The following is a 20,595-nucleotide window of genomic DNA, read 5'->3' as shown; positions in this document are numbered from 1 at the left end:
CTACTTATTAAAATCTAATAGTTAATTAGTTAAAACTAAATGAGGTTCTAATAACCATTATTGATAGCAAAACCTTACTAATACTAGCTATACTCTAATAAGCCTAATCTTTAAGGGACCACATTAGAGTACTTGTCTTTCTTCTCATTATAAGTGTTATTGTCAAAATCAGGGTCGTTCTCATCCTCCGAGTCTTCCATAATTATAACCTTGTAAAGCGGATTTGGATTCCTAGTAGTTCTCTTTCCAGCATTTGGATCCGCAGGTTCTTTTATCATCCATTCAAGGTCATCTTCATCGTCCGAGAAGATAAGAGTCATCTCATGAAAAATTCTCTTGTAAGTTTTGATTTTATTCTTTTTGTTCTTTGCCGTTTTAAACTCATGCAAGTCCTGATAACCTTCCTCCGATTTGTCTAGTTTCGGAGTTAGAATCCTTTCCATAGTTTCTAGAGTATCTTCACTGTTAGTGTCCCTCTCCTCCTTAGACATGATTACTGCGTCACTTATCTCTTCTCTACGTCATCCCAATGCAACGAGCATTTGAAAAGCATAACGCAAACACATCATGAAAGAAATTTAATTAGAGCACCATCACACAATTTATTAACTAAGCAACTTGCAAAATAATTAAATAAATGCAAAGTAATCAATATGCATGCATGCCCTTTCTAATTTTACCCAAATCTCACCAAATAAATAATTCAAGTTTCAAAATTACTTTATAAACATTTAAAACAATTGGTTCGAACACAATTAAATTTAAAATCATTTTTGACTTTTAAATACAAAATCCTTAGTCAATTAGTTAGGCGCTTAAGACATACTAATTGGCTTTAGTGGTAATTAAATCTAACCTAAGCTCCCAGATACCACTTTGTAACACCCCAATAATTCTCTCTAAAAGAAAACCTGTAAAAACCTGTAATAACCTGTAAGAGAATTATTGGAGTGCTACCGTCACGTGTTCAAACGTTAAGGCTAGTTTCAGAAATCAGCAGCGGAAGACTAACTTAGTTTTTAAAGGAAAAGGATATGAGTTTTGAAACTAAAAACCAAAATCAGGCTTTAGACTTACAAGTTGGAACCATAAAGGCTCTTATTCAAAATCCAAAAAAAATAGGAAGTAAGTAAAATTATAGTCAAAATAAACTCAGTCTATGAAGTGAAATAAGCTAAGTAATTAACCAACGCTCCACTCAAATCCCATCACCCTGATGTAATTTCAGTTTATGCAAAAACCTGTGATGAACTGCTCCCCAATATTACAAGTGTAAGGATTGGATCATTACAGGGTCAGTGAAGGCGAAGGCCATGACCAAAGAAAACACACAAAAGCACGCAATCAGCAACGCTGAGTACATACAAGCTACGAAGTATAGTAAAGAGCCTTAGCATGATACTAACAAGCATTCAATACACACACAATATAATCATTGACTTGAACACATGACTCAATTGTCGATCATTACTAAGTCTTCACTAAATAGCATTGATCATTTCATTAATTTGATTGGATTAAGCAATAGACCAGGTTATCCCCCTGTGCTCCATTATGGAACATTAAATAAGAAAACCCTATGCCTCCTTTCGGAAGACATTAATAAACATCCAATGGCAGACGGGCGCGACTCCGTGGCCATAGCTAGTATGAGATCTCATCTAACTCATTATAATTTTAAAAGAATTTAAAACAAGAGACTCGTAGATCAGACGGCCTCTGAAAAGTACACGGCTTATACCCCGTGAACCCCAACCCCTATTTGTCATTACTCTAGATGTGCACAAATCCAGAGTTTTATTGCTCATCCTTCTTGCACTTTACGTGATTTACCAGTTTAAATTTGGTGATGACTCATATGCAAACAACGCAACCAATCATACATCAAACATTCAAATCATGCAAGTTTCCAATTTAATTCTTACTTTATTAGTGACAAGTAACATTTATTATTGAATCCTTTAACTACCTCGGTGTATAAACACCTTAAATGCATAAGACAACTCATATCCACAATCTTGTCTTATAAGACTTTAACTCTTCCTTTACTCATTCCATTTCAATACAAATGAATAAGTAATTAAAATAATTCATTCCATATGTATACTTGTAGCTTTACTTCTAAGCTCTCCTTGCAAAGTATTGCATAAATAATGCTCATAAGGAAAAATCAATGCAAATTTCTCATACATGAATTAAAGCAATCATCACATTTATCATCAATCAACTCATTACCAAACAATGTCAACCAATCACAAGTTCGTAGCATGATTCTAGGTTTTTCCAAGTCCCTAAGCATGCTCCTAAATCAAGGTTCCTCGTATTCTTGTACGTACCTTGAGTACACAAATTGGTTGGCCACCTTAAGGCTAGAAGTCACCTTCTACGAATTCCTCTCATAGAGAAAACGACAATAGCTCAATTAATACCCAAGCAACATATTTTACAGCAATACCAAACTATTTTAAAATCCTTTAAATCATTGAAATAATGCTCTTAAATTCTTCCCAATAGCCAAAGTTAATAATTTAGTACTTGAACTATGAGTTTATATGCTAAAATCATAAAAGTATAGCTTATAGCATAAAATTTCAGCACTTTAAAGTAAAATTATAAATCTGAAAATTTAGTTTAAAATTATAAAACAACCGCATAAACATTTTCATTTGAAATAATCGTTATATAGCACGTTAGTATGTTGAGAACTTGAAAATCCATCATAAAACCATGATTTAAAGCTATTTAGAGTTAAGGTTAAAATCTGAAATTTCAGTTTAGTAGCAAAATATAGGGATACATATATCTAAACTTGAAATATATGATTAAAATTCAATTATATTCATAAATACCCAATTAAACTTTCAAATTTCATAACTTAAACCCTAATATATATATAATTTGAAATCTGAAATTTAGTTTATAATCAAGGTAATTGAATTTAAACATAATTTTATACATACTATGATTAAATAACTTAATCTTCCCGCTTTGAACCCAAAAATTCAGCTTTCTAAAAAAAATCTGAAAATTATTATACTCATCAAAAATTAAGGTTAGGATCGTATTTAAACACACAGTAAGTAGTTAAATCGATTATTCATGGTTTAAGCCCAAAGATTACGAAGAATCACGATTTCAAACCCTAAACATACATAATTCAAAATCTAAGATTTCATTTTTAATCTAGATATTTGAGTTTAAACATACTTTGCACATATTATACTTGGATAATTCAATCTTCACGGTCACAAATCATGAAAATTCAACATTTAAAACCCCCAATTCTCGCCTAAATAAAATCTGGAATTTAATTCCGTAATTCAAGTAAAGTATATTTCATAAATTTACAATCTTTATAAATCATAAGCATAATTAAACCATAATAATTATTAAACATTGAGAAATTCGTATAAAAATTAATGCTTTGAAGGAATTTAAACAAGAAAAGAAAAGATGGAAAGAAAGGGGAATGAAGGGAACTGACTGGTGGTTCGGGCAGCAGCGAAGGGTCCCGACGGTGTTGCGGTGGTGGGCTTCGGCTGAGGTGGTACGGGCTGCAGCGAGGGTCGCCGGTGGTGCGCTCCGGCTGAGGCAGCGATAACGAGGGTTCTTGTTTTTTTTTTTTTTGTTTTTTTTTTTGTCTGAGTATTGTGAGTGAAAAGAGGAGGCAAGGGAAAGTAGTAGGAGTTTATAGGAGGGTTTTGGGGAAGAAGTTTACATAATTAAGAATAAGGGTATGGGCTCTTTTCCCCCTTTTTTTTGTTAGAATGGTAGTCATGGCCCAAAGTAAGTAACTCGTTTTTATTTTGTGAAATCTTTCCAAAATATTTTTATATAAATATAAAAATATAAAATTATTAAAAATATTTGTATACGTAAAAATATATAATTATTATTTACTAAGAAAAATATAGGGGATTACACTAGGATTATGTCCAAAAGAACCACAGCTGCCACACTTGACTGTCCTTGATCTTTTAATAGGCTGATCCTCCCCTTCTTCCGTTTTTTTGTTCCTACTTGGCCTACCAATATCTCTTTTCATTTTTGGAGGTTCAATGTGAGGGAAAGCATCCATGCTTGGCCACTGATTCATATCAGGCACTAGATGTATGCAGTGGCTATATAATTGCTTGTATGTTTTCACAGAATACCAAGAGCTGATGTAATTGTAGGGATCAACCTTTGCATGGACCATTGCCTTAATGGCATGCCTGCAAGGTATGCCAGATAGTTGCGAAGCACCACAAGAGCATATCCTGCTATTCAAGCTTAATGGGAACTGAGATTTTCCCTCATGTATCTCATACTCCCCTGGAGTAGACTTATATGCTTTGCAAGTGGTGGTTGCCTTGCTGATGTCCTTAACCTTATTTGCTATCTTAGGACAAACATCATCATCATTCCATGACTTTGAGTTCTCATGCTTAGGTGACAACCTCACCATACAAACCCTTCTAATTCCTATCACAAGAACAATATCAATTCAGCAAAACATAGCTTATGTAACTATAGGTAAAAATGAATCAAAGTCTTGAAAATATACCCTCCAGTAGATTTAGGACAGGTCTGCACCTGTCAACCCCAAGGGTTGAGTTAAAACTCTCCACAAAGTTTGATGTGTTTGAGTCATTACAAACATTTAGATCAAACTTGTATTTGCTCCATCTGGACTGATCACCAATGTCTGCAAACCACTTCATCACCACTTCACCTCCCTCCTTTTGAAGCTTCTCCATTGCTTTTCTAAAACTGAATGCACAGGTTGCATTGCAAGCCCTCCAGAATAAGATATACATCAATGGACTTGGGAAAAGCTTTTTGAAATTTATGCTAAGGTTTCTGCAACAATACCTTCTCCTAGCTGCAGGCCAAACTTGCTTCAAAGCTATGTCAACACCCTGCAAGAACAAGTTCAAATCAGTTAGTCCCACTCTAAGTATGAATGCAATTGTATGATGGAAAGCAAAAGTATGAGGTACCTTTTGTCTATAAGATATTATAGTCCAATTTGTCCTGTCTGAGTGTTTAACAAGGTTGTACAAATGCCAAAAGAAGTATGACCAGCTTTCCTTGTCTTCAGCACTCACTATTGAATATGCCACTGGGAAAATTTCATTGTTTCCATCAATTGCAATGGCAGACAATAAGATACCCCCATAGTTTCCTTTTAAATGTGCCCCATCAACACCAATTAATGGCCTGCAACTACTTAGGAGCCCCTTCCATTGCCCAGCAAAAGATATGAAGATGCTGCTAAACAAGTTCACCCTTGGGATGCTCTCACTCTCATGCCATGCTACAAATGCTGATGATTTTGGGTTAGTACTTGTAATCACCTCTACATATGTAGGTAAGTGAGTGTAAGACTCATCATGCCCTCCAAACAGGACATCTCTCACATACCTCTTCAATCTGTACAGAGAAGCTTGCTTCATGTATATGCCATACCTTTGAAACAGTAGCTCATTCAAAGGTTTCCCAGGGATATCAGGATTATCCCTAATATCCTCCATCACTTTGTATTCAGCCCATTTGACAGTGCACATTGGGTTGTATGTCTCCAAACCCCTACATGTGTGCACATCAGACCATATTTTCTTCACAGCCCATGTCCTGCCATCTGGCAGCTTGCTTGCATGTAATCTCCAGTCACAACATTTAGCATAGCAAGTGACTGTGTACCTCCTATTTTCTGCATACACCACATTCAAAGCAAACCCCTCCTGGACAACATAGTCCTTCAAGGTTTCCCTCAAATGACCCTTATCAATGAAAAGCATCCAAGGTTTCAGTTGGAATTTCCCAGTCTTTCTCTTCATACATTTCTCCATTTTTGTACAACTTGTTCAATTAGCTGACATCATCATCAGAATCAATAAAGCCATCCCATTTTTCAGGCTCCCAATTTTCTTCTACATGTGGACTCCACTAATTTCTTCCATTTCATCAGCTTGAATGTCATTAGATATGATGACTTCATTGTCAGAATCATCATTTTCAGAACCCCCACTTGCATCATCAGAACCCCCACTTGCATCATTAGAACCCCCACTTGCATCATTAGAACCCACACTTGCATGATCAACACCCTCACTTGCATCATCAGAACCCTCACTTACATTATCAAAATTCACCATTCTCCTCACAACACTAACTTTTTAGACTTTTTATTTTTATTTTTTTGTTCAGATTTTGCCCACAAACCCTTCCTAATAGCTGTGGTTTTAGGCATTTTCCTATCAAATAAGGTGGTTTCAGGTAAAGAGATGTTGGGGTTAGATAGTGGAACTGTAAATCTAGGACTCCTCCTCACAGTAAAAGTTTTAAAGATGGTGTGTGGTGATTCTGGAGATGGGGGAATTCTTTGACCAAGAGCATTACTTAGTTCTAAGACCTTTCCCTTACCCTTTGCTGCAGTAGAAGTCTCACCCTTCCCCCTACCCTTTCCCTTACCCTTAGGTGCAGCAGAATTCTCACCCTTCCCCCTACCCTTGCCCTTACCCTTACCCTTAGATGCAGCACTTTTTTCACAAGCCTTCTCAAATGCCTTCCTACCCTTAGTGTATTCCTTACTAGACATGTTAACACCAATACCCTCAAGCTCCTCTTGCATATCAGCAGCAGTAATAGTTGGATCATAATTAAACTCCTTAGGGAACATATCATCTAATGAGGGGTCAACATTGATATCATTTAATGAGGGTATGTCAGTATCCTTAGCAGTAGTAGCAATATCATCATTGGTAGACTGGTATTTCAATCTCAATCTCCTCCTAGGTTTGAGTTTGGTCATTGGAGCATTTGAAGGTTGGGCAGAAGAGGGGTTCTTTTCAAGACCAACACTAGGTGATGCACCATCATCTGTAGGCTAGTGAGGAGGTGTTGGTGGTGCTTGATTTACAGGAGGTGTTGGTGGTTGTTGGTTCAGAGGTGGTTCATTTAGAGGTGGTGGTTGAGCCTGATTAGCTTCATTTAGAGGTGGTGGTTGAGCCTGGTTAGCTTCATTTACAGGTGGTGGTTGAGCCTGGTTAGCTTGTTTAGTAGAAAATTGTTTCCCCTTCCACTCAGACACTAGATCATTCATGAAAGTGGAATCCTTAGCAGTGTCAACCAAAATTTCATACAAGTTAGCATCAGGGAATGTTCTAAACATCCTAATCAGACCACCATCATCATCAATAGGCCAATGCTTGCCTCTATATGCATAAGCAAAGATAGGCTTCAATATAATTATTCCCTTTTTCTGTAACCTATCTTCAAATTCAATCATTAAATCCATGAGATTGCACAGATCAGGATCCACTTTAATATCAACATTATGAACCTTATATTTAAATCTTATCAAAACCTTGTCACTCATTCTGTAAAATTAGGGAAAAATACCACAATTCAATCCCATCATCAATGAATGGAAATCATTTAAACATGGCATGCAACAATACATAACACATAATTTGACCTAGGGTTACCTATCACTAACAAACTTAGAAATATCAACTCAAACACACCCAAATCGAATTATTTGTGCAACAAACACAAAATTAAGCAAAAAATCATAATCAGAGGCATATCATGCATAATTCAAACCATAATCGAGTAACAATTGTACATGAAAATCAAACTTCAATCATTTACACAAATATTCATCTAATACCAAAAACCAAACTATTTTATGCGAAAATCACAATTTTGAAGGCTCAGATCAACACTAACCTTTAACGATCAACAATGTAGTACAGAAGTTCCAGGAAATTTTGCTCCAAACGCGCTTGAATTAAGGTTCCTCACAACAGCAAAACCAGGGGAGAGAGTGAGAAGGAAGAAAAAGATGAACGATCTTCTATTTAGGGTGATTTTAATTTAGGTAGTTGGAGTTTGGAGGGAGAGAGTTAATGTCTGTGGGGTAGGGGGGCAATTTAGGCATTTCATTGTAATTAAAAACCAAAATCTAACGTTTTTTTAACGGAATATGGACGGTAGGTGTACAGCTGATAATGGTACGATACCTTGGGTGTACCGCTGATATACAATAGTTAAGTAGGTGTATCATTGATAAAGTCTCAAACCTTGGGTAACTATTGATAATTTCCCAAAAAAAAAATTTTAAAAAGAGAAGGGGAGTTTTGGAGGAAAAAAACAGCACCAGGATGTGACATGTATCACTCCCGGTGTCTATTTTAGTATTGAGTAATTATTATTATTATTATTATTATTATTATTGATTATTGATTATCTGTGAATTTTCTAAACATCCTAAAATAGTAAGTACGTCGGCACGTCGTGTTCAACTATACATCCTTGTTCATCAACTAATAACTATACGAGTGGACCAGAACATTACCTTATTATTTCATCTTACCCCTCTTTTCTCCACTACCAACCTTTCAATTCAATAAAACTATCCAGCTTTAACATAGCATAGAATAGAAGCGATGGAAGTAGCTGGACCACCCCACCAAGCACTGTACTTTGTGTTAGCCTATCTTCCATTACAGCAACTCTTGCAAATGAGCCAAGTTTGCAAGTCAATTAGAGATTCTATCAGAGATGATGTTTTAGTATGGTTGGATTTGGTGGTGGAAAAGCCGTTAAGTAGACGTCTTACTGATCGAATTTTGATAAATATTACCTCAAAAGCTCATGGTAGGCTTCGAACTTTGGCTTTGCTAAATTGTTTTAAGATTACGGATGATGGATTATTGAAGGTTGTTATCGCAAATCCACTTCTTACTAAGGTAACTTTTATCACCTTTATCGTTTTTATTTTTTATTTTTTTAAATTTTTTTCATTTAACAAGTACGAGGCATTCATTTGATGAAGAGAAAGAAAATGACGTAGACGTGATTTGATTTCAGGTAATAGGGGGTTTCGGGTTTGTTTAGAGAATTTGATCAATTAGTGAGTATTAAGATGTTTTATTTATATAAGACAAGATTAGCTACAATTACTTGTTAAAAATGCAATACAGCTTGTATTCTTGCAATGTTCTTAATATGAACATCTCAATTGATAATGTGATAAACCATCTCTTTCTAGAGGTTTCGTTTGAGAAATTATGTAAACCATATGAATTTAATCATTTTAATGTTTAGACTAATAATAAATCCCACAGTATAAATCATAATTTGTTATATATTTCAGCTCTATGTACCTGCTTGTACTGGATTAACTCCTGAAGGAGTACTCAGAGCAGTAGAAACTTTAGCTGCGAAATCAACCAACTCCATTAGAATAAAGATCAATGGGATTTACAACATCAAGAAAGAACACCTTCTGATACTGCAGTCCTGTATCACTAAAACTACAGAAAGCAAGCCTAGGTTCTATCACAAGTACTGGAATTCCTCTTTTCGTAGCATAGACGAGGATGCCAGAATGATGGATGTAGAGGTATGTCCTAAATGCGGAGAGATCAAGTTAGTCTTCCATTGCCCTAAGGAGACTGAATGCATTGGCTGCATCCAGTGCATACCGAGGTGTGATGTTTGTGGCAGGTGCGTTTCTGACGAAGATGAGGATAATCAAGGAGAAACTATATGCAATGACATTGTTTGTTTAGACTGTTGGCTTCGCCTACCAAAATGTAATCACTGTAACAAGCCATTTTGCTCTCGACATGCTGGTGAGCAACTTGATCCTCTTGGCTCACAAGGATTTGTATGTGAGGATTGTCAGGCGAAGTCACTCACACAACATGGGCAAGAATAATGCTTTGTATAATCCAAAGATGTACAGAAAACAAATGCAGGTTTTTCCTTTGTCCTACTTACTCTTTAGCATTACTACTATGTAGGACGGTAGTTATTTGCAGAGAAATTTAGACTTTACATTAATATACATAGATGATAGATGCTGCTAAAACATGTAGTAGAAGTACTGTTTTTGTCCGACAAAACACATCAGTTTTTTAAGCTATGATAATGTATTTCCATTCAAAATCTTTCAGATTTTGGTTTTATCTCAATAGCACTTGTGATACAATATAATTATTACAAGTCTTGACTAGCTAAACCCATCTATAATTTGTTATTGCTAGTAGCCTTTTGATTAAGTGTTATGTGGTTTAAAATCAAAATTTATGCAATTAGACTTCTTGGATTTCTTTTGACAGTCCTGTTTAATTAATTTATGCTACATAATTGATGAGCTTTGCAATCATTGTCTGGTTAAACAGGCTGCGCTGCTCATCTTGACCAAGCTAAGTGAGTACATACTTTCCATTGCTTATTTAAAATTGCCATTTAAGTTATCAAAATTTAAGCATTGACACCGTGTGTTTGGACTGCTGGCTTCGCCTTCTAAAATTTATGCAGTATAGATGACTGCTAGTAGATGATAACTAACACAAGTAGAGTTGTAAAACTTTGAAATTAATGGCATTTGTTTAGTTCCACTGACACTTCAACTCCATGGATTAAACTTCTGGTTCTCATTTTCTGCTTTCATTTTCAATGAACAAATTGCTTAGCCTAATGTAGGATTTTCGACAAGTTATCCCCTTATGCAAACTCCAAGATAGAGTTATTTATAGGAAATTCATAAATCTTTTTCTTGGCTTGAATACAGAAGAAAAAAAGCTTTTATTTCAAAGAAAGTACATTGGTGCTGCTCAGATTTGCTCCTAATGCAGATCCCAGAACTGCTCAAGCTTCATTTGTGGGGTAGAATATTCTCCTGACAGTATCTTTGTTGCTACAATGCGATTAGCTGCTTCAGTATAATGAACTCCATCCCATATTATCGACTGTGACACATTCTTGCAGATGGTAGAGCCCGGCTGTCCACACGTTGCATTTCTGTCATAGTTATTTGGAAGCTTACGCCCACAGCAAGCAGTAAATGGTTTTTTGAATCCTAAGACAATGCACCGAATCATTAACTAATGACAGTGAAAGAGCAAGATTTTTATCTATTAGGTTGGTTACAACAAATATGGGATGATATTTGTTAATTAAAACAGCCAAGATTAAGAATAAGCTCTGAATGCTATTACCATATTCTTCAGGGTTGGCAGATAGGCTGTACTTGATAGAATATACATCGACATAGACGATAACAGCATCCTTGTACACTGATCTTAGATCTTCACAGAGCAGACGAAGCCCCTCGTTGAAGGCTGTTGCTGCTTGGTTAATAACACGAAAGCATCCAATATCATCAAGGTCATCGTCAGTATGAGGATGCAGGGCAAGTTCTTTTGGCTGACAGCCTAAGGGCCCCGTGTTTTGGATCCAAAATTTTCGTCCACCATATTGGTAGATTGTCTGCAAGTTATAATCATTCACCTCAGAGTGAGCTTGAAAACTGTCCAAAAACAAAACCTAAGCTTCACCTTATTTCAAATTCATTACTAAATTTGATTCCAAAAACAATATATTCTTATTTATTACAAGATTTATTTCATGGTTTTCTTTTATTATAATCAAACCATACCAGACTAGACTACGTTCAATCAAACTAGATCTTAATCAAGTCATGTTAGATCACCTTATTTCTGATGAAGAGAGCACATAATGCACAAGTTAACAACTTACATCGACAGCCAATCTAATTTCTTCGAGAAAGGACAGGATCTTCTGAGCAACTGGTTCAAAGGTTATGTTTGACGCGTATAGGGCCAGTAGGATATCGTTTTGTCCAACATCGATCATATAAAGTGCTCTACGGAACCCCTTCTCATTGATCAAGTCCCTTGCTCCTGCATGAAATATATATCAGTTTTAGAGCTTAGGAAACTTTCATGTAACATATACTGATATACTTGTTATGTAACATAATGAGCATAACTAAGAAATGTAAGGGGCATATCTACCGTGTGATATAAGCTCCAATGACCGATTTTTGTAGTGAATAAACTGGCGAACTTGGACACTCAAGGTAAAAGGAACATACTTCGGCAGCAGGGTTGCACCTGCAACGGCGAAGTTGACTCCACTGGTGAAATTTGGCTTAAGTGACTCCAAGTACGGGGTTAGATAACCCAAGTTAAGGTGTTCACCTGCGAGAACATATTGTTACATCACTTCATATAAATTTTTGAAACTAGAAATTGAATGGCAAAAACTTGTGCACAACGAGTGTACGTGTACTAATATAATGTATGGTATATAACACATACTTACATAAGAAGTCAATAATGAGACGACCATCACCAAATCGACCTGTGCCCCTGTGGAAGAATGTAATTCCATGGGGCAGGCCAATGGGAAGTCCAGCACCAGCTAGCACGCCGCCGGTATCTGAATTAGCGTCTCCCAAATTAATAAGAAGAGGCCTTTCTTGACTTCCTGCTACATTTACAACATTTGAGAGTGTTAGTACAATAATTAGCATGATCATGTAACACCTTATTACACTCATCTTAATATCCATCTTCTTGTATATGGTTAGTATCATTATGCTAACCATAATCTCACCTTTTTATTTCGTTTCTTGGTGATTTATTTGATAATTTTAAATTGCATTAATTTGGCTAGTTGATAATTTAAAATTAACCTTCTTATGTACCATGTGTTATTCAAAATTATATTGTGTTTTGATAACTTAATTATAGCTTAAAATTAGCACATTGACGTTAACATTGTAATATGAACTCATATTAAAATTTATTAACAAAACAAGACAAATCAAGTGTCTGGCAATGATAAAAAGATACCGTCAACTCTAGAAGTCTACTATGAATACTAATATACATAGTGCATTACGTCTAAACAATCACATGCATACATAGAATTGAAGGTGACATCCTTTATTTAAAAAAACTCCGGACATCAACCTTAAAATAGTACGGATTATAATCACAATAAGGCTCTATTCACTTCACCTAAAAATTGTAATATTCAATAAAAATGATTTCAGTTTAGTAAAAATAAGTTATGTTCAGTTAGTAACTTTAAAGAAGAGATACAATAGAGAATTAGTAAATATAATTTCAATTCAGCAAAAGTAATTTTAGTTTAACAAAAATAAATAGGATGTTAGTTAGATTAATTGGTTTTTACAAAAAAAGGGGACAGTGGTACCCAAATACAAATACATCATTTACCTTTAGTAACGCTCTACACAATTACACAACATTTTGAAAATAAAAATTGCTAGATATCCAATAACATGTCTACATGATCTGACTATGATTTATCCACAAAGTATATATATAAATCTTAAAAAGTACCACTTGCGTTACTTTGGCACTATTATATGCTTACAATAACCATACTTTTTATTATTTTATATAAAAAATATATATGTGCTCGTCAAAGTGGGCGATTATCATGAAATGAAGGGAGTAGTTAAATAGCGGTTAATTACTGTCAAAAGTTAAAGGTATTGAGATTAGAGAGTAAAGCCTAAATCTTTTATGACTTTTCTTTTCTCAAAAGTTGCATGAGCAGGGTCTTATTAATTGTCCCATTTAAATGTGTCAAAAACTGACCCGGCCGATCCACTTCTATCAAAACTAAAAAAACCCGATTCATATCGACCTATTTGAACGCAATAATTTAGTATGACTTAATTTTGAAATACAATGCAACCGAGTCAACTCGATCTCACCTAGCTCACCAAACCCCACCGAGGTACCCTAATTTACACCTCTAGTGCCCCCATCACGGCCAATGCTTACGACCTTCCGTGTTGAAGTTGTTAAAGCATTACTTTCACAGCCTTTTTTATCTTGTCCACTTGTTAGTGAAAAACTAAAAATGACCATTAAAAGTCAAAAATATACTCCACTTGTATCACAAATCATTTTATTATTATTGCCATACTTACGTTAATGATGCTTTATAACAAGAATCAACTACAAAGGACCTTTAGAAAAGATCAAAAGCAAACAGGAGCATGAAAATAAAATCACTGGAGTTAGAGATGAAAGAAGCAGCATGTTCAGGTGATGTAAAATTCCTCAAAAAACTAGCCTCATTAGCTAATAAAAACATACCACTACTAGAAAACAGGCAATTTTCGACGGAATTTTTTTGTCGGAAACACCCCGTTTTTGGTCGGAAAACCCATTTTCGACGGAAATTTCGTCGACAGCGGTTGTCGGAAGAGGTTTTGTAGGAAAAATGACCTTTTTAGACAGAAATTCCGACGGAATTTTTCTATCGGAAGACATTTTCCGGCTTGGAAAAGTCTGTCGAAAATTTTCGATGGATATTTTTCCGCCGGAAAATTCTAACGGAAATTCCATCGGAAAATCCTATTAAAAAAAAACTGCACCACCACCACAGCCCACACCACCAGCTCCCACCCTATAACCACCGGCCCACCCAACCAGACCACTCTGTACACCGACCCCAACCACACCACCATCGATACCAACCACACCAACCCCTATCCCACCTTCACACACCACCACCGACACCACCAAAAATTAACCCCACCTTCACACACCACCGAAAATTAACCCCAACTTCACAAACCACCACCGACACCAACCACACCAGCCCCTATCCAACCTTCACACACCACCACCGACACCACCAAAAATTGACCCCACCTTCACACACCACCGAAAATTAACCCCAACTTCACAAACCACCATCGACACCAACCACACCAGCCCCTATCCCACCTTCACACACCACCATCGACACCACCACACCAAAAATTAACCCCAAAAAAAACGAAACTTAGCAAAAAAAAAAAAAAAAAAAAAAACGCAAAAGATCGAAAATTAACCCCAAAAAAAAAAAATTAGCCCAAAAATACGAAAATTAAGACAACAAAATCGAAAAATACCACACAAAAAAAAAAACCAGTAGATCTACATATTTAATAAGAATTTCATAAAAAAATTAAAAAAAGGATAATTAAACAACAAAAATTAAAGGAAATATACAAATATACAATTATCTAATAAAATTTATAAATTAACATTACAATTACATAAAAAATTAACTAGATCTACAATCTAACCTAAATTAAAACTAGATCTATAAAACAAAAACCTTGAGAGTGGGTGGCTTGCAATGGTGGTTGGTGGAACCGTTGTTGTTGTGCCTTTGTTGTTGGTGTTGATGTTGGTGGTGGTTGACGTTGTAGCGTCGTTGTTGTTGTTGATGGAAAGGAGGACGGAGAGAGAGAAGAGGAGGACGGAGGAGTTCGAGAAGAAGAGGAAAGAGAAGAGGAGAGGAGAGGAGAGGAGAGAGAAAGAGAAGGAGAAAAGGGAAAGAAGAGACGGAAATGAAGTGGGGGGTGGGCTTGGCTGTATTTAGGGTTTGGTATTTTTTATTAATTTTTTTTAAAATTAAATTCCGACGGATATAAATTCCGTCTGAAATTTAGTGTTCTGACGGAAAATTAATCCGACGGGTTTCCAACGAAATTTTTGAATTCGTCGGAAATATCCGATGGAAAATAAATCTGTCGAAATTACCGATTATTCCGACGGAATTACGTGTCCGTCGAAACCAGTCCGTTGGAATTCGACCTGATTTTTGTAGTGTACCAAAACAATACTTCCTGTATCAATACATGCCAACGGATGGAAGTGTTGCCGCAGGCAATATATTCCACCTCGCAACATGGAATAGTAAGGTCGAATTTTTAGAAGAAGCAAAAGAAATATTACCTAAAGATATCCAACACGCCCTCCTTTACCAAAAAGATCAGAGGAATAATTGGAATCCTCTTCATGTTGCGGCCATGGTAAAGTCGAAAAGTGTTGAACTCATTCGACACATCCTTGACGTGTGCAAACCATGGGTCGGACCACGACAAGCACGATTATTCTATGATAACAGGCCCTGGTTAGCAGTTTCACGGACCTTGAAGACGCCGTTGCACTTGGCTATTGAAAAGAAAAATGAAGAGGGTGCGATGGCAATTTTATTGTTAATGGATGATGATGATGTAGAAGAGGTTTGTAACATGGTTGACATATATGGGAACAACCCACTCTTTCTTGTTGTATAAAATGGGTTAAACGATGTTGCTGAAAAGATATTGATGTCTAATGGCTCTTATAGTCGTCTCAGTGGTAAACATGGTTCCACCCCTCTTCATTTTGCACCTAGATGTTCAGGTTTGTCTTATTATTACTCATTATTTTTGAGAAATAATCACTTACTTCCTTCATTATCTTTAATTAAAGTTACACTTGGACCGTCACATAGTGTTTGGTAGATTAATTGATTAAAGACAAACGAAGGAAGTATGTCATCTTTGACTATGTCAAGTATATTAGAACGGATGAAATATTGTTGTTGTTGCTCTCAACAATTTTTTAAGTTAGTGTTACACTATGACTGGCGTATAATTTTAGACAAATTAATTGGCTTAAGTATAAAAAAAATGTAAGTGGAGTAGTTGGGGTATTAAAAAAATTATAAAAGAAGATATAGAGTGTGGTTAATATTTTTATTGAAAAGTAAGGAATGTGAGAGGGAAAGAAATCACTACCTTTGTAAAGTATATTAGGTTACATCCCGTGCCATGCACGGTGATCTATAGTTATATATAGTTATAAATCACTAATTGATAAATTATATAATCATAAATTAGTGAAGGAATAATAAAATTATGTGATATGTTGATTTGGTATTTGCATTTTATTTTCAGTTGTATGTAGCTTCTAATACACAACTAAAACAGAAGTAGGCAAAAAATCTGAGTAACATTTTTTCTTGTAAAACAGGTCACAAATTATTTTAAGAATATGATATATTTTTTTTTTATTTATAGTTGTCCAATTTTTTGTAAAAAGATTTGTGAAATCCTTTTATTTTAAATATAATAATTACTATATTAATATGGAATATGTATAAAAAAATAATAGTATTCTTGTAAATGATTTATTTCCTTAATTAATAGATTTTTTTAATAAAAAAAAAAAAAACTAAAGACACACTAGGAGATTACACGTATCATTGCTGGTGTGTATATATATATATAGATGATTGATAATTAAACTCTTATGAATAGCGTTGATGCGATTATACACCTAAAATGATTATTTACATATTTACCCTTTTTAAGATATGACTAAACTTTTATTAGTAGTGTTGAGACCCTTAAAATGTTTATTTATAAGATTTTTTGTGAAAAACCACGTAATAAAACTCATATTTTGTGAGAAACTACCTCATAAAAAAAATGCTATAAAAAACTACCTAATAAAAGGTTGTAAAATAGTACATGTGGCAGGATTTCCACCGTTGACCTAATTTTGCGGCTTGACTTACCTCAAAATAGTTGTTTAATAGTACATGTTGTAAAATAGTTAGCTGTTTTTATATTTCACCAGGTGTTGTTACAAAACTGTTGCAAGAGAAGCACTCAAAATTGTTTGACACGGTTGATGAAAAAGGATTCACTGTGCTCCACCAATGGGCAAAAATAGGAGATTTCGGCACAATAGACTGTCATTTCATGTTCAAAATACATACTATGCAGGCTAAAGCTTTCAGGGAATTAATATACAAAGAAAATAAGAATGAGGGTGACAATCCGTTGCACATTGCAGCAAGGTTTAACAAAGATGATAACTATTTTGTGGCACCAATGTTGAATATTCATGACTTTCAATTATTTGATAAATCATGGAAGAAGTCTAATTTTCCTCCTTGGAAATCAAAGAACAAAAGAGCAGATACACCTTTGCACTTGGCTTTATATTCAAAACATGAAAAGATTGCATTGCACTTTTTATACAGAGACTCAACATTATGTCAAATTTGTAACAAAAAGGGTGAAAGCCCCCTCTTTGTTGCTGTTGCTACAGGATGTGCTCAAGTTGTAGAAAGAATTTTGAGAATTTTGGAGGAGCCTGACTTTAGCATTCTAAATCGCAATGATGGACAAACTGTGCTTCATATGTTAAAATTATGTTCAGGTAAAGTTCTTTTATTGCACCATTTTCCTTTTAGGGAAGTCTCACATTAATCACTATTTATATAATGGGCATACTTTCATACACTTTTTGTGTTCAAACACCAAATACCTTATTTTCCTTACTCACATTTGATATTTACCCTTGTTACGTTACTTTTACTCTCTCTAATCTCCTTTGTTTGTATCAAATGGACATTTTTGTTATTATATTCCTTTTTAAAACTTTGTGCCAAGCCCAAATGATTCAATCAAAAAATAGCAGGAAATATTATTAATTATTCTGTACAAGATTGGATACAAAGGAGAAAATCACTACTTATAATTATCTTTAAGTTAGGGTAATTAAATAATACCACATTCACTAACTATTTAACCTTTTTGTCTTGGCGGTTTACGTATTTTAGGGAATTAATTAAGATGCAATTTGATTATTATAACTTAGATAGTGTTCTATAAAAAATTAATTATTGTTTTCTGCTTTTCTCCTTATTAGGATTCTTAATAGCAATTATACATTAAGTTGTAATCTTTGCACACTAATGATAAATTAATTGTGAATAAAAAAAAACTGCAAAGCAATTACTAGCAAGATTCTGTTGGATCATTAACGTGCGTAATAACGAGGGAAAAACTTCCCTTGATGAAGCCAATGACACAAATGTACCATGGCTTGTGGAATTGTAAAGGAACCTATCAGTGATCCAAATAGAACCCTTCAACTGGATTAAAAAGCATGCTTAAGAGGTGATTCAATGGCTGTAATTTCTTTCATTGATAATTGTCAATATGTTCCGAAAGATTTTCGTGTACAAAATGACACTCCTCTGCATAACATCACATTGCAAAGTAACCAAGAATACATGAATTCTTGAAGAATCCATCCATCAGGATTTTAAAGAATACAATTGATTCTCAAGGTGATACGCCTTTGCACCAAGCACTTAAAAGGATGAACCTACAGCTAGCCAAGGCTTTACTCATTGATAGTGAGGTTACGCGACACGTAAAGGACAATCATGGTACAACTTCCATGGATCTTTTTGGCAACCTTTGCAAGAAATATGATTACTGGGTATGTACCTTTTTATGTTTATTCATGTTATGATCACTTTAATTTAGTGCAACTGTACATGTTCATTTAGTTTGGTTAACATAAGTTTACACCACTTTCCTTAGAGTATTAGAAATAGGCAGTTCTTTGATAGAAATCATAATGTGGCATTAAAGTTACTTGTATGTATAAGCTTCCTTAGGTAAATTAAAAGTTACGATGGGAAGTTCTATTTCTAATGATAATGAATTAAAATACGTTTTTAAGGTCTGTAAATATAAGAATTAAAAAATGAATGAATTTTATGCAGATTTTTAGCGCATGATGAGCGACATTATTATTGATGAAACTAATATGTGCATAAAATCTACAGGCGAAGATGTGTAGATCAATCAACGTGTTTCCGAACCTGAAAACAATATACATTCACCCAAAGATGAATATCGATAAAATGAGACACATACTAAGTACGGTTGCAGCAGTAACTCTGCTAGCAACAATCACATAAGCGGTTGGATTTACATTTTCTACGAGCCTAAAACGTGAAGCCGGGGATGTCAGTCTAGTAAAGAAATTTGCATTTTTAGCATTCTTGCTAGCAGACATTTATGGCATGTCTACATCCATATTAGTCTTGTTTTGCTTGATATGGTCCATGATTTCTGCTCCTGATATGATGTATTTTTTGGTCGACCAGAGTTTGTTGTTACTTGTGCAAGCCCTATATAGCACGATGGTGGCATTTATGGCTAGTATCTCCACATTAGTATTGGATGGGATCTTGTGGGCAGTCATAACTACTATCTTCATACACATTTTTATTGGAATTTGGCAAATAGGATGGATTTGCTTGATACACTTGCCACCTTATTTCCTGCACCAGATAAACACAAGAGCGACTGAACTTGGTTGCTTTAAACTGTTGAAGTGGTAAGATACGTTTACACTTTTCAACCCCACTTTAACTTTAATTTGATAATTATGTATTTTAAAATTAAATTGATTAAATTAGGCTCTTTCCTTCTTTTTTCTATGAATTCATATCAATAAATATGGCATTATTTCATTTTTAACATTTTGTATGTTGAACAAATTATACAAAAAAAAAAAACATTGAATTACTTGAAAATCGTAGAGTATCATTATATATTAATTGAAGTGATAATATCTTATTTCAGGAAAAAAAAGCTTTTGCTCTTGATTACGACTATATGCATTGCAATGAACGCTGTAACCCAAGAAACGATGCCTAAAGAAAAGAATCTACCTCATATTCAACCTTTGTTTTGTGTAGACAGAAAAAAAAAAAAAATTCAAAATAGTTTGGGGTAATTAAGCCTGCATTGGAGGAACTATGTTGGGGCATGGTGGGTCACATGGCTCCATCAATTTTTTTTTTCTTTTTTTTTTTAAGTTATAGTTTTATATGAAAAAATGATATTAATAGTCCATTAGATTAATTATTATCATTAAACATATAATTTTATGAAAAAGTGGATTGATTAATCTAATTTAAATGTAATTATCTATTAGTTTGGAAAAATCATATTGTTTAATCTATTTGGTTGCACTTGTATTTCCTCGGTTCCTTATTATTCTTTTCGTCCGAGTGTTTCCCTTTATTTATTTTTTGTTTCCTTTCACAAAAAAAAAGGTACATAATAATTCCAAGTTTATACCTAATTTTGCATAATATCTAATTGAA

The 20,595-nt window shown here is 34.6% G+C and overlaps 4 protein-coding genes across 4 annotated transcripts; 2 read left to right on the top strand and 2 right to left on the bottom strand.

Annotated features, from left to right (window-relative positions):
- Positions 1-3,892: 3,892 nt before the first annotated feature.
- LOC110694327 lies at positions 3,893-5,834 on the bottom strand. Its single transcript, XM_021871502.1, has 3 exons — positions 4,983-5,834; positions 4,547-4,901; positions 3,893-4,464 (listed from the first exon to the last, which is right to left on the bottom strand). The coding sequence occupies exons 1-3, from the start codon at positions 5,832-5,834 to the stop codon at positions 3,893-3,895; spliced, it is 1,779 nt and encodes a 592-aa protein (XP_021727194.1).
- Positions 5,835-8,322: 2,488 nt separating this feature from the next.
- On the top strand, positions 8,323-10,009 carry LOC110694399 (F-box protein SKIP28-like). The gene is made up of 2 exons (XM_021871568.1): positions 8,323-8,738; positions 9,146-10,009. Exons 1-2 carry the CDS (start codon positions 8,436-8,438, stop codon positions 9,710-9,712), a joined length of 870 nt encoding a protein of 289 aa, XP_021727260.1. The 5' UTR covers positions 8,323-8,435; the 3' UTR covers positions 9,713-10,009.
- Positions 10,010-10,418: 409 nt separating this feature from the next.
- LOC110694397 (GDSL esterase/lipase At3g62280-like) lies at positions 10,419-12,412 on the bottom strand. Its single transcript, XM_021871567.1, has 5 exons — positions 12,127-12,412; positions 11,817-12,002; positions 11,539-11,702; positions 10,998-11,268; positions 10,419-10,858 (listed from the first exon to the last, which is right to left on the bottom strand). Exons 1-5 carry the CDS (start codon positions 12,410-12,412, stop codon positions 10,626-10,628), a joined length of 1,140 nt encoding a protein of 379 aa, XP_021727259.1. The 3' UTR covers positions 10,419-10,625.
- A 2,669-nt stretch (positions 12,413-15,081) lies between these two features.
- LOC110694396 (ankyrin repeat-containing protein At5g02620-like) lies at positions 15,082-17,965 on the top strand. The gene is made up of 2 exons (XM_021871566.1): positions 15,082-16,031; positions 17,253-17,965. The coding sequence occupies exons 1-2, from the start codon at positions 15,956-15,958 to the stop codon at positions 17,888-17,890; spliced, it is 714 nt and encodes a 237-aa protein (XP_021727258.1). The 5' UTR covers positions 15,082-15,955; the 3' UTR covers positions 17,891-17,965.
- Positions 17,966-20,595: the final 2,630 nt, after the last annotated feature.

The sequence above is a fragment of the Chenopodium quinoa genome, unplaced genomic scaffold (assembly GCF_001683475.1).
Source record: "Chenopodium quinoa cultivar QQ74 unplaced genomic scaffold, ASM168347v1, whole genome shotgun sequence".
NCBI classification, from domain to species: domain Eukaryota; kingdom Viridiplantae; phylum Streptophyta; class Magnoliopsida; order Caryophyllales; family Amaranthaceae; genus Chenopodium; species Chenopodium quinoa.
Note: the sequence above shows the minus strand (reverse complement) of the source record. Positions and strands in the feature narration are given on the sequence as shown.

Excerpts from the sequence above, each read along its gene's own strand:
- LOC110694327 (XM_021871502.1), bottom strand. The coding sequence starts at position 5,834 with ATGGAGAAATGTATGAAGAGAAAGACTGGGAAATTCCAACTGAAACCT. Across the intron at positions 4,902-4,982 it reads TAATATCTTATAGACAAAAG|GGTGTTGACATAGCTTTGAA; the intron begins GTACCTCATACT and ends TTGTTCTTGCAG. Across the intron at positions 4,465-4,546 it reads TGTCCTAAATCTACTGGAGG|GAATTAGAAGGGTTTGTATG; the intron begins GTATATTTTCAA and ends TTCTTGTGATAG.
- LOC110694399 (XM_021871568.1), top strand. The coding sequence starts at position 8,436 with ATGGAAGTAGCTGGACCACCCCACCAAGCACTGTACTTTGTGTTAGCC. Across the intron at positions 8,739-9,145 it reads CAAATCCACTTCTTACTAAG|CTCTATGTACCTGCTTGTAC; the intron begins GTAACTTTTATC and ends TATATATTTCAG.
- LOC110694397 (XM_021871567.1), bottom strand. The coding sequence starts at position 12,412 with ATGGTTAGCATAATGATACTAACCATATACAAGAAGATGGATATTAAG. Across the intron at positions 12,003-12,126 it reads TCTCATTATTGACTTCTTAT|GTGAACACCTTAACTTGGGT; the intron begins GTAAGTATGTGT and ends ATGTTCTCGCAG. Across the intron at positions 11,703-11,816 it reads ATTGGAGCTTATATCACACG|GAGCAAGGGACTTGATCAAT; the intron begins GTAGATATGCCC and ends TATTTCATGCAG.
- LOC110694396 (XM_021871566.1), top strand. The coding sequence starts at position 15,956 with ATGTCTAATGGCTCTTATAGTCGTCTCAGTGGTAAACATGGTTCCACC. Across the intron at positions 16,032-17,252 it reads TTTTGCACCTAGATGTTCAG|GTGTTGTTACAAAACTGTTG; the intron begins GTTTGTCTTATT and ends ATATTTCACCAG.